General features: G+C 36.2%; 1 protein-coding gene across 4 annotated transcripts in view; it reads left to right on the forward strand.

Moving 5' to 3' along the window:
* The window catches only part of LOC127859301 (serine/threonine-protein kinase DCLK1-like), a 78,998-nt gene that overhangs the window by 35,142 nt on the left and 29,947 nt on the right, over nt 1-13,909 (forward strand). For 3 of the 4 annotated variants that reach the window (XM_052396556.1, XM_052396557.1, XM_052396555.1), the window contains exon 3: nt 2,177-2,221. The exons of the other annotated variant lie outside the window; for it this stretch is intronic. In XM_052396556.1, the coding sequence (XP_052252516.1) occupies nt 2,177-2,221 (45 nt within the window). The remainder of the gene's footprint in view (nt 1-2,176; nt 2,222-13,909) is intronic. 4 annotated transcript variants of the gene reach the window in all.

Genomic DNA, 13,909 nt, shown 5'->3' on the forward strand with positions numbered 1-13,909 from the left:
AGGTGGCATATAGCATTTGAACTGTCCGTCCGTCAGTCCGTCCGAAAACTTTAACATTGGCCATAACTTTTGCAGTATTGAAGATAGCAACTTGATATTTGGCATGCATGTGTATCTCATGGAGCTGCCCATTTTGAGTGGTGAAAGGTCAAGGTTATACATCAAGGTCAAAAGTAAAAAAGTACAATCCAAGGGAAGTAATAAGCTTTAAAAGGGAGATTAATTTCTAAACCTGCCAAATGATATATTTAAATTTTATTTCAAAGCAACGCAATAGGGGGCATATGTGATTTATAATGTTTAACATATTGACTATTAAATTAATGAATAAATAATTTACCTCCTTAAAAAATATTTAAGAGTGTTGTGATATATAACCTAGAGAACTTATCAAATCTTGTCATGAAGTAACTTCAATTATAACAGGTTGCATTACCTGATTTTCTCTACTTGTTCACCCTTTATCATAAAATGATAATTATGATGTATTTTGCATGCCAAATACTAATATTTACTAACATGTTACAATTGATAATGAGTAATTTGACCTACAAAACCTTCAGTAACATATTCATGCTTAATGGTATCCTATGTCTGAGTTCGCCTGCACCCAATATTCAGACAGTCATACTGACAATTTTTGTGTCGTATGCCATATACTGCCTTCGAAGCTCCAGACCAGGCTGAGCAATTGCATTATGTCTTGTCAGGAGCTACGTTGTCAGCTCTGAAGTCACACTATTGACCCGACTAAGAGGACATTTTCTGTGACTGAGCCTTTAAGAAACGATCCATCAACACAATTATTTAATGGAAGAGTATATGAGACCGTTTATAGCTTCAATAATAGTGTCTTCACTTTTATTTCAATGTAAGATGATTCTAATGTACCAGCTGAAGAAAAATAAAATTAACAATTCATTTAATTAAAGTGCTGTAAATAAAAAGACAACAATGCAATACTGAATTCAATCATGTATTTTCTGTAAAAATGAGAATTTGATTATAATGCAAGAGTACATTCCCTTATTTGACACATTAACCCTTTCAGTGCTGGAACCGAATTTTGAAGGCTTTTGCAAACAGTTTGGATCCAGATGAGATGCCACAGAATGTGGCGTCTCATCAGGATCCAAACTGTCTGCTATTCTGATAGTATTCTTTGAAAAAAAAATCAAAGAAAATGCTAATTTTAGAAATTCAGCAGACAACATTTTAGCAGACGACAAATTTCCAAGCATGCAAAGGGTTAATTAGCTATGGAGCCGCATTCTGGGAATACTTGGCTTTATGCATTTGCTGAGTGTTAGTAAGTTAATTGAATACTTGTGTGGAAAGTGTCATCCCTGATCAGCTGTAAGGAAGAGGGCCGGCTTATCTTGGATGACATTTTATGCATGTGCATTTGGCCCATCTTTCCAGAACTCGTCTAAATGTTGTGTTCATAAGTGCATGTCCGAGAATTTGTCAACTTTTTAATAACAAACCATAGTAACTGTTGTTTTCAACTGACAAATTTAAGACAATGTCTTTTGGATGAAAGCTACAAGGATCACATTATCCATAATGACAAAACTCAGAAATAAACCAATGAAGTTTTATGCGAACGCTCGAAAATGAAGGAGTTATTTACCTGTAAACATGCTTATTTATAAGTGAATGTAACTTAAGTGGTAAAAAGCAAATAGAAAGTCTGAACACATGTGACATCTGATATCACTGCTGTAACTCCTAATAAAGCCGAAAGTTTCAAATTGCAAATGATAATTCTCAACGTTGTGCCTAAAAAAAATAGGCCGATCCGAGATTCGTGTAAAATGTTTTACCTACTTGTTTAAGTAACAATAGATGAATTTCTATCATAATAAAATCACAAACTGACTCTACATGTGCTTCTTAGCCAATGTCTCCAACATTTTGCTCATGCTGTTTGCAAAAACAAAGTTTTACCATGATAGTGGCAATTGGATTATTTCACAAATAATTAAATTATGATTGACATTTGCTCGACCGTATAATGTTTTATTCAAGTTTAAATTGTTCGGGACTAAATACATGGGTTCCCATGATGTCTCTATTGTTTTGAAGAAGATCTAAACATTCCTAGGAAGATGATTTTATAAAAAGGGTCACCTTTGATTGTTTTGTACAAGATTAATATGTTTTTCTTTGCTTCCAGGCGAACCAAAAAAGCCCATTCCGCCTGTTCCTTCAGAAAATGGTATTTCTATGTCTGAATGTTTCTGTAACCCTCTTACATGATTTGTTTCAAAGTCAACTTTCGAAGTATCCGCTCAGCCATTCCACAAACATATGTGTCTTGTTCTGATAAAACTGGGCTTAATTCATGTGCGTAAAGTCCTAGATTAGCCTGTGCAGACTGCACAGGCTAATCTGGAACGACACTTTACGCACATGAATTAAGCCCAGTTTACTCAGAACAAGACACATATTATAGGACTTATCCCAATTGACATTGCATCAGGAATTTTTCAGGCATTTTATATAGAGGGCTTTTAAGATTATAAAAGAAGCTGTATATAGTTCATCTTAAATACTTAAGAACTGCAGTTGACATTAATATAAAATGTTATTACCATTTACTGTCCTACGATCATGTAAACATTTAATTATTTAGTTTTTTTTATGTGCATGATTGGTATGATCTTAATTAAACACTGGATGTTTATGCAATCACAGAGTCAGAGGCATTTAGCATTGCACTTGTCTGTCTTTACGTACATATGTACGTCCATCCATATGTCTGTTCTTACGTCTGTCAATGCATCCCAACTCTTTGGTTTGTGTCTCTTCTTGAACTACTGGTTGGATCTCATCCAAACTTTCACATTATAATGACCTTTCAATGTAAAGTGATCCTTAAGAGAAAGGATATTTGACCGTCAGTGGGTTTTTTTCTATAAAAATTTTGGGCCAGTAATTCCCAATGGAAACTAGTTTTTTTTCCCAATTGGGACCTACAAATTCCCAATTGAAGGTTTTTTTTTTTTATTTCTTTTATTCCCTGCCAAATGCAGAGGGAAATAGAATGGGCGTTATCAGTCTATCTGTCATTCCGTCGGTCATTCTGCCAGTCTGTCACGAAACTTATAGATTTCAACATATAGTTCATCTCCCATCTGGCTTCATAAGTTCAACCTTAATAAATATAATATTTAAAAACTGTCAATCTCAATATTGAAGCAATACAACAACAACATTGATTTCCCAATTTTAGTCAAAATACAGCGATTGTTCCCAATCCAAAGGGACCTAGCCCCATGCATTCCCAAAATGGTGAAAAAAATGCTTGCCATGAATATGTCAAAATTTTAATGGGGCGTTATCTGTCTTTGCTCTTTGTTATTTTGTCAGCTGTAGAATTTATGGTGGATTTTTCTGTATCCAAACATGATATATGGGGCATTAGTGTCTGTGACACATTTCTAGTTATAATATCAATGGAAATAATATCAATTTAAACTTCCTTTTTGCCTAGATGTGACTTTTTAGCTTTTTTTACAAAATAAAAAGTTTTTAAATTACCGGTATAATTCAAATTGTGAAGCATAGATTTGTTTTGGGCGGCTACTTTCGACCGACTATGAAATATGCTTTGCTGACAACTTATATAAACAGAATGCTTAATCAAAGACCTTTTTAGTGTTTATAATGACCCTGCAATTTTTTTTTCCAAAGTGATTTGAAATGAAGCAGCCTGTAGTATTTTGGTTTGACATGAAACAGAGCTTGTAAAAATCGCTTTTGTCAAAGATTGTGTTTACTAACCAGTGTTTTTGGCATTGTTAATGTGTTGTGCATTTTTGTGATTTACTCAATTTTTTTTCGAAGACATTAGCTTTTGAAAGTGATTCAACATTAAGTTGGAATCATATGTTCATACCGTCACTGGATGAACTTCCACCAACACAATTTGCGTAATCACACTTAAAAAAGTTTGCTTTACAAATTTAAATACATTTCTGTAAACATTGACCTTACGTTTGGATGAAACTCATTGTCTTTATTACTTATTTATTATGCCCCCCTTCGAAGAAGAGGGGGTATATTGCTTTGCTCATGTCGGTCTGTCGGTCGGTCGGTCTGTCGGTCGGTCTGTCGGTCGGTCTATCGGTCGGTCCGTCCACCAGGTGGTTGTCAGACGATAACTCAAGAACGCTTGGGCCTAGGATCATGAAACTTCATAGGTACATTGATCATGACTCGCAGATGACCCCTATTGATTTTGAGGTCACTAGGTCAAAGGTCAAGGTCACGGTGACCCAAAATAGTAAAATGGTTTCCGGATGATAACTCAAGAACGCATACGCCTAGGATCATGAAACTTCATGGGTAGATTGATCATGACTCGCAGATGACCCCTATTGATTTTGAGGTCACTAGGTCAAAGGTCAAGGTCACGGTGACCCAAAATAGTAAAATGGTTTTCGGATGATAACTCAAGAACGCATACGCCTAGGATCATGAAACTTCATAGGTAGATTGATCATGACTTGCAGATGACCCCTATTGATTTTGAGGTCACAAGGTCAAAGGTCAAGGTCACAGTGACCCGAAATAGTAAAATGATTTTCGGATGATAACTCAAGAACGCTTTTGCTTAGGATCATGACACTTCATAGGTACATTTATCGTGACCCGCAGATGACCCCTATTGATTTTCAGGTCACTAGGTCAAAGGTCAAGGTCACAGTGACAAAAATCGTATTCACACAATGGCTGCCACTACAACGGACAGCCCATATGGGGGGCATGCATGTTTTACAAACAGCCCTTGTTTTATCTTATGTTTTCAAATGCATTTCAGCAGACAATATTTAAATTCATATTGTTTACAAATTATATTGAAGTAAAACATGTATCGTAAAACTTGTCAAAGCTGTCAATGTTTCAAACATGAAATGCATGCTGTTTTCACACCTGTATTGCACCAAACAAAAGATAATCACACTTAAGTGTCTAATGGATTAAAATTGAGTAATTATACAATCAGCACATCAGACGCCACCATATTTGAATGTCAAGAAAACCCTCTAGCCTGAAATGGAAGGTTGGAGAAAAATTGGAGCCAAGACCCAGCCATGTTATATTGGATTCAGCGTTATAACGGAGCGGGTTATATTACATTCAAATTGTATTTATCTTGGAAGTTTTACAAAGTTCATTAAAATGCAGACTACCACTAGCAATTATATGCATGAACTTTTGTGGTATAATACCATCTACACTATAACGCCGATATATCGCGGACCTTTATATCGCGCTGTCCAATATATCGCGCTTTGGCTATGGCTCCCAAAAATACCGACGAGCATGATCACTAAATGACATGTTTTAATCTGAGAATTCACTAACTTAAGCAAAAAACCGGATCTAGCTAGTATCAACACCCCATATTTCGCGGCTTATTATTGCACGCAGTGAAGCGTGAAAAACAGTCGATTAGTGACAATGTTGTTTACACAAGGCTGGGGTTGTTTTTAACACTTAGGAAATATCCAAATTAGTGTCATTGTGCACAAAAAGGTAATAATGGCAGTTTACTGGTATATAAATCGTTTAATTTCGGTACTGGTCATGAATTTCTTTGTCCTGATAAAAAGCGCGCGAAAATTGGCGTGGGTGTATTTATTTGTAAATAAAAATTTCGTAGCCGGCACAACATTGCGATAATTTAATTTCCGTTAAAAGTTTCGTTGCAAATTTCAACAAAAGTACCGCGGTATCTCGCGAATTATGTGGCATTGACTTTTCCTCTTAATAAAATATAATTCAAACACGCGATATCGTTACCGTTACGCTAAGGGTTAAAACGAATCTATGCACAATGTATTTTGTACGTTTTTTACGGCAAGAATTTTTCATTTTAGCTGATTCGCGAGGGATCGTACATGAACATAAAAAACATAATTTACATTTTGGTTTTTATGATAAATACACAGATACTTATGTAGTAATGAAAACGTTTATTGTAGAATTGGTTTGCAATTATTACAATACAAATATGTAGCAGCACTGTATATAAAATAAAAACATTGGGGAAATTTGACAAGTTAACCGCAATACAATTAAGTTAGAAATTTCTTGAGTTTTATCGCGCGCCGGATATATCGCGCTGATGATCTTTGGACCCCACCTGAACCGCGATATATCGGCGTTAGCAGTGTAGTTATCCCCCGCCATAAGCAGAGGGATATTGTTTTGGCGTTGTCCGTCCAGTCCATCCTTCCGTCTTTCCTTCCGTCCAGAGCCATATCTTGGAAGTGCTTTGGCGGATTTCATTGAAACTTGGTATGAGTATATATATAGATGAGAGGATGATTCATGCCAAATGGCATTGTACACCATCTGTTAATAACAGAGTTATGGCCCTTTGTTTCTTGAAAAAATGCTTTTTTGAGTGTCAAATATAACACTTTTGTATCCAGAAGCATATTGGCGGGGGGTATCAATTCAACTAATTTGCTTGTTTGATCTTTAAGAGTCAAAATTGTAAGTTCATATAACTTTTTATTTCATTAATCATATGACAATGTGCACCCATACAAGCTTTATTGGAGTAAAGCTTGAGGCAGAGCATAAAATAGATGGCATTCTGTCCTGGAGGTTACCTTAAATGATGTAAAAACTACTTCACAGATCTTACCTACACCTGCATATCAGAAATTGCATGGAAGTTCTGCTCAGGAAATTTTCATATGTTTAAAATTGCGTTGTTGCCATAAAGACCAAAAGCGCTGGTAAGAAATTACAGAAACAATAAGGAAATATCAATCCATGAATGCATGAAAAACAACAGGAGGGTCTATATATCTTCAGCCGCCGCTTATGTTAAAATAATGACCACCAATCCAGCCCTTAAAGTGACATAAATACTCAAAATCAACAAATAATTTCTCAAAATATTTCGTAACTGAAAGTTAACCCATAAAAAATCAGTGTTCCTTATAGCTATAGCCAAATTTCCATGCTAGATGTGGTATGGTAACATAAATTTAACAAGATAGAAATGCTGTTTTTTAATTTTTTGTGGCAATATATTCCATTTTAATTTCCCGCAACAATATGCATTCATACGACACACAAACACGTACATGAGCATGTGTTGAATATATTTCCCCACAAAAATAGAAAAAAAGAGCGTTTTGTATCTTGTAAAATCTAAGGAACCAGACCACATCTAGCGTTGAAATTTTGGCTATTGCTAAATTAGGAACATTGATTTTTTTGTGTCTTTGAAACTTTATTTTTCGAAATATTGTATGAAATATTCATTGATATTGAGTGTTTATGAGCTTTATTAGGGTACATTATTTGAAAAGCCTTAAGCTTTTGCATGAACTGCATGGAAGAGCTGGCGCAAACAGCATCGCTGAGACCATCGCTTTGAGGAGATGGAGATGGCCAGGCCAGGTCTGCAAAATGCCTACTGACTCACTACCCAGGGTGGTACTGAGATGGACTCCACAAGGGAAAAGAAACTGTGGACGACTGAAAGAGACGTGGCGCCAAACCGTGGAGCGAGAGCTCAAGAACAGAGGCCTCACTCTGCAGACAGCACCCGCAACAGCAGCTGACAGACTAAAGTGGCGCTCCCTTGCCGTCAGCCTCAAGCACCATACGGCGCAGAGAGGATTGAATGAAGCTTTTGCATTTACCAATTGCATTTTATAAGGCAACACAACCAAAATTCCCATCAAATTAAAAATAAGAAATACAAGTAACATGACTAATTATTTATGATTAATTCCAGAAACATATTTGTAGGTATATATTTTACTCACTTAAGAGAACTTTTCATATATAAGAGAACTTCCTAAGTGTCTCCAATCTGCAGTGTGTAAAATATCTTTCAATGAATAATCTTTGTTGAAATCCACACAGGTTTTGAAGCACTACCCAAAAAATGTGCCTTAAAAAAGGCCATAGTCAAATTACCAGACACTTCCAGTACACACTTTAGCCATAGAGCAATCATTTTCTTAGTTTCTTGTTTAAATGTTGTATAAGATACAAACACAAACTCGACTTCCTCACAGATTAAGTGACATGTACATTAGACCCATATAATGAGAAAACAGGTCTTATGCCAAATAATGCCAGCGTAGCTCTAGTCCAGCCAACACAATCTAGCAAAACAACACGCTAACAATTAACCCCCCAATTCTAAAACTTGTTATGACAATTTCCTGTGCAGATTCAGGTGATTGTGTAGTACTGTAGTTTTTCTGTTGTTTAAAATGAAGATCCTATAATATATCCAGATATCTCCAGAAAGGAATAGTAATTATACAGGCTAAAAAAATGTTTTATTTAGGACTGGTTTTTCCCATAATTGTCCCTAATTTGTGGTACACATAAACATTTCCTTTATCAACAGGTGTATATATTGTCATTCAAACAATGTTGACCTCAAAGCTTTGGTTAGTTTGTGAATATTCATGTGACCTCAAAACTTTGGTCAGATTGTTATACGCCTGTTTTGAAAAAATGGGACGTATTATAGTTTCTCCCTTGGCAGGCAGGCGGCAGGCAGTGGGCGGCGGCGTCCACAGCAGTGTCTGCTCTCTAATTCAAATAGTTTTCATCGGATCTTCACCAAACTTGGTCAGAAGTTGTATCTAGACGATATCTACGTTAAGTTCGAATATGGGTCATGCTTGGTCAAAAACTAGGTCACGGGGTCACTAAGTGCATTTCAAGGATTAAGCATGGTGTCTGCTCAGTCTAATTAAAGTAGTTTTCATCCGATCTTCAACAAATTTGGTAAGCAGTTGTGTCTAAATGATATCTAGGTCAAGTTCAAATACGGGTCATGCCGGGTCAAAAATAAGGTGACAAGGTCACTTAGTGCATTTCAAGCATTAAGCATGGTGTCCCCTCTCTAATTGAAGTAGTTTTCATCCGATCTTCACCAAATTTGGTCAGAAGTTTTATCTAGACAATATTTAGGTCAAGTTTGAATATGGGTCATGCCGGGTCAAAAACTAGGTAACGGGGTCACTTAGTGCATTTCAAGGATTATCATGGTGTCCGCTCTCTAATTGAAGTAGTTATCATCCGATCTTCACCAAAGTTGGTCAGATGTTGTGTCTAAATGATACCTAGGTCAAAATATGGGTCATGCCAGGTAAAAAACTAGGTCCCGAGGTCACTTAGTGCATTTCAAGCATTTAGCATGGTGTCCCCTCTCTAATTGAAGTAGTTTTTATCCGATCTTCACCAAATTTGGTCAGAAGTTGTATCTAGGCAATATCTAGGTTAAGTTAAATATGGGTCATGCCCGGTCAAAAACTAGGTCACGAGGTCACTTAGTGCATTTCAAGCATTTAGCATGGTGTCCCCTCTCTAATTGAAGTTAAGTTTTCATCCGATCTTCACCAAATTAAGTCAGAAATTGTGTCTAAATTATATCTAGGTCAAGTTCAAATCTAGGTCATTCTGGGTCAAAAACTAGGTCAGGAGGTCACTAAGTGCATTTCAAGCATTTAGCATGGTGACTTCTTATTAATTGGAGTAGTTTTCATCAGATCTTGACCAAATTGGTCAGAAATTGTATCTAGGCCATATCTAGATCAGGTTCGAAATATGGGTCATGCCAGGGTCAAAAAAAGGTCACAGGGTCAATTAGTGCATTGCAAGGATTTAGCATGGTGTCTGCCCTCTAATTGAAGTAGTTTTCATCTGATCTTCACCAAATTTGGTCAGAAGTTGTGTCTAAATGATAGCTAGGCCAAGTTCAAACATGGGTCATGCTGGGTCAAAAACTAGGGCACTAAGTGCATTTCAAGCATTAAGCATGGTGTCCAAAACCTTATAACAGGCGTATCTTGTGACAGTTTTGCACTCTTGTTAATATTCATGTGACCTCAAAGCTTTGGTCATAACAGAGTTTGTTAATATTCATGTGACATGTGACAAGTCGTTTGCACACAGAGGTAAGTTGACTTTGAATAAGGTCTATCATAAATGATCATGATAAGTTTGTTTTAAAATATTTAAGTAAATGAGTTTTGTTTTTGGCACATCCTTATTAATGCCTGTAGAACTATTTCAGAAAGAAAGCTTTAGAAGTGTAATTTCATTAAAATTTACTAAAATACATTTAGTTTAAACAGGCAATTGTAAGTTAATGGTATATTTTGTTACTGGATTAAAGCATGAGAAAGCATTTTAAAAATGATGGACACCCTTTGTGAAAACTGTCTATTATATATTTTCACAATAATTATAGTTATTATGTACTTGTAAAGAATAACACTAATTATTGGTTGGCAGTTGTAAATAGAAAATAAAAGGATAATCAAGAATCAATTGTCAAGTAATGACATTACTAATTGAGTAGGAACTTGTATGAAAATGTCAATTTCATGTCAACTTGGAAGAAACAATATCATGTTCTTTTATCTTTGTATAGTTGTTCATGAGTTGAGGAGAAAGAATTCTTTGTCATTGAAAGGGGGTCTGAATCACTTGTTTTCAGTCGTGTTGAAATATGTACCTGTCATAACTGTTTGTGGCACTGATTGTGTGCATTTTCTGGTCAATATTTGGAAGGTAAAAAAATGTATACTGCTGTCTGTGATGGATTGATGACTGAGTTATATGGCTGTCTTTATTTGGTGGTCGACCAATTAATATTGCTGGCAATTTAGCTGCGTAACGTATAAAAACAGCTTTTTTGGACTGTAATTTTGACATTCATCTTGCAACTGTAAGATAACTTACCACTAATGAAAACCATTTTGTGTTTAAAATCTGTCTCCCTACCTCAGAAGTCATGGTCACACTTAGAGGTCAAAGGTCAAAGTTCATTCATCACTTTTTTCAAGACAATGAACTACAAATAAGTAATGTGAGGAGACTGAATGTTGCCTGTTTCATGTGTTTTATTTCCTCAAAAGTCAAAGTATTACTTAAGAGGTCAAAAGTGAATTTCATGTTTAAAGCCTTCTACAATTGTGTCCGTAAACTCTGGTTCAGGGCTTAAGAGTTGCGATGGCAAACTTGCTTATTGTCCCCTACCGGTTTCACCGGAGGGGACTTTATAATGGTTTGCGCTCTGTGCCTCTGTCTGTCTGTGACCCTGTCTGAGTCTGTCTGTCACACTTTTCTGGATCCTGCGATAACTTTAAAAGTTCTTCATATTTTTAGCTCACCTGAGCACATCGTGCTCATGGTGAGCTTTTGAGATCGCCTTTTGTCCGTTGTATGTCGTCCGTCGTCAACATTTTGCCTTGTGAATACTCCAGAGGCCACATTTATTGTCCGATCTTCATGAAACTTGGTCAGAACATTTGTCTTATTGATACCTCGACTGAGTTCGAAACTGGGTCATGCTAGGTAAAAAACTAGGTCACTAGGTAAGAAAAAAACACCTTGTGAACACTGTAGAAGTCACATTTGATGCCCAATCTTCATGTAACTTTGTCAAAATGTTTGTCTAAATGATATGTTGGTTGAGCTAAAAAATGGTTCGGGTCCATTGAAAAACATGGCCGCCAGGGGGCTGGGGCAGTATTCTGTATATGGCTAGAGAGAAACCTTGTGAACACTATAGAAGTCACAATTTTTGCCCAATCATCATGAAACTTGGTCAAAACATTGTTTTCAATGATATCTCGGACGAGTTTGAAAATGGTCCAGATCAGTTAAAAAACATGGCCACCAGGGGGCGGGGCAGTTTTCTCTAGATGTAGATAGTGAAAACATGTGAACAGTCTATGTTAAAGAAAGATAACCTGTACATACTTTCTAATACTGGTAGTTAACTCCCTTGTTAAAACCTTGTTAACACTCTAGAGGCCACATTTATTGTCCAATATTCATGAAATTTGGTCAGAAGATTGGTCTTAATAATATCTTGGATGAGTTTGAAAATGGTTACGTTTGCTTGAAAAACATGGCTGCCAAGGGGCGGGGCATTTTTCCTTATATGGCTATTTATGGCTATTGTAAAATCTTGTTAACACTCATAAGGCCACATTTATTGTCCGATCTTCATGAAATTTTGTCAGAAGATTGGTCTTAATAATATCTTGGATAGTTTGAAAATGGTTAAATTTGCTTGAAAAACATGGCTGCCAAGGGGTGGGGCATTTTTCCTTTTATGGCTATATATGGCTGTAGTAAAGCCTTGTTAACACTCTAGAGGCCACATGTATGCATTTATTGTCCGATCTTCATGAAATTTCGTCAGAAGATTGGTCTTAATAATATCTTGGATGAATTTGAAAATGGTTATGTTTGCTTGAAAAACATGGCTGCCAATGGGTGAGGCATTTTTCCTTATATGGCTATATATGGCTCTAGTAAAATCTTGTTAACACTCTAAAGGCCACATTTATTATCCGATCTTCATGAAACTTGGTCAGAAGATTTACCCCAATAAAATCTTGGACGAGTTCAAAAATGATGCGGGTTGCTTGAAAAACATGGCTGCCAGGGGGCGGGTCATTTTTCCTAATATGGCTATAGTCAAACCTTGTTAACACTCTAGAGGCCACATTTATTTCCGATCATCATGAAACTTGGTCAGGCATTTTGTCCCAATGATATCTTGGATGAGTTTGAAAATGGTTTCAGTTGGTGGACAAATATGGCCGCCAAGGAGGCGTGGCATTTTTCCTTATATAGCTATAGTAAAACCCTGTTAACACTCTAGAAAACAATATTTATTGTACGATCATCATGAAACTTTGTCAGAAGATTTGTCCTAATGATATCTTGGACAAGTTCGAAAATGGTTCCAGTTGCTTGAAAAACATTGCCACCAGTGGGCGGGGCATTTTTCCTTATATATGGACTTAAGAATCTTCATAAAACTTTTCAGTATATTTGTATAAATGATATCTTGGATGTGTATGAAAATGGTTCTGGTCTGTTGAAAAACGTGTCTGTGAAAGTTTGTAAGAACATTTTGTTCTAATGACATCTTGGGCTGCACAGAACAGGTCAGTTCCTTTGAATCTCAGGTAAGCGACTTTGGGCCTTTCAGGCCCTCTTGTTTTATGAAACTTGAAACATGGATAGATATGGACATTATGCATGTCATTTCATTTTGTTCCTATGTCAAAAATTCTGGTTGCTATTGCAACAAATAAAAAAATAAAAAAATCTGAAAATGGTGGAGCCAGTAGGGGACATATATTGCTTGGCAATAGTCTTGTTGTTTTATGGTATTTTACACTTGGAAAATGCACTAGCCCTGTAAGACTAGCATAATACATATGAAGCTCACCCTATTTCATCATTTACTTTTCATGGCAATTGAGAATATAATTTTACATCCCTGTTGTGCCCTTAATTTGTGAGCAATCAATTGGGCCATACAAATTTGATTCTCTGGGTAGCATTTCCAGGCAGGTATGTTCTGAGGGTACCGGACCAAAAAAGTTTGTTCACTCACCATAGGGAGCAGGCAAGCAGAATGTTACACCCCTGTAATGCCTGCGAAGCATTAGCAACCAATTAGGCCATACACATTTGATTCTCTGGCAAGTGTCCCAGGTTCTTTTAGTGCCTGAAAAAAACAACAACAACCTTTTGACTATATAATGTTTAAAATCAAGCTATAAAAGTGCATATGCAAACCTTAAATCTACCCATATGCCAACAATGCCATATATTTTCATAAAACATGTACTATTGTGTTTCAAGTCTTGCTTTTCTTTCCCCTAACAGCTTGAATATAAATCACATTTTAAGTATATGTCACATATTTTTTTTTTTGCTGTATTTAACACAAATTAGTAAATTGCAATTCTATTGTGTGTTTTTTACATATGTTCGTCTGTTAAATGCATTGTCACTTAAGGCATTGTTAGTTATTTTTTTGGCATTGGAAGAATATCATTATGTTCCATTACACTAGCTAATGTATACACAT

This window comes from Dreissena polymorpha, chromosome 15, assembly GCF_020536995.1.
Source record: "Dreissena polymorpha isolate Duluth1 chromosome 15, UMN_Dpol_1.0, whole genome shotgun sequence".
Classification (NCBI taxonomy): Eukaryota; Metazoa; Mollusca; class Bivalvia; order Myida; family Dreissenidae; genus Dreissena; species Dreissena polymorpha.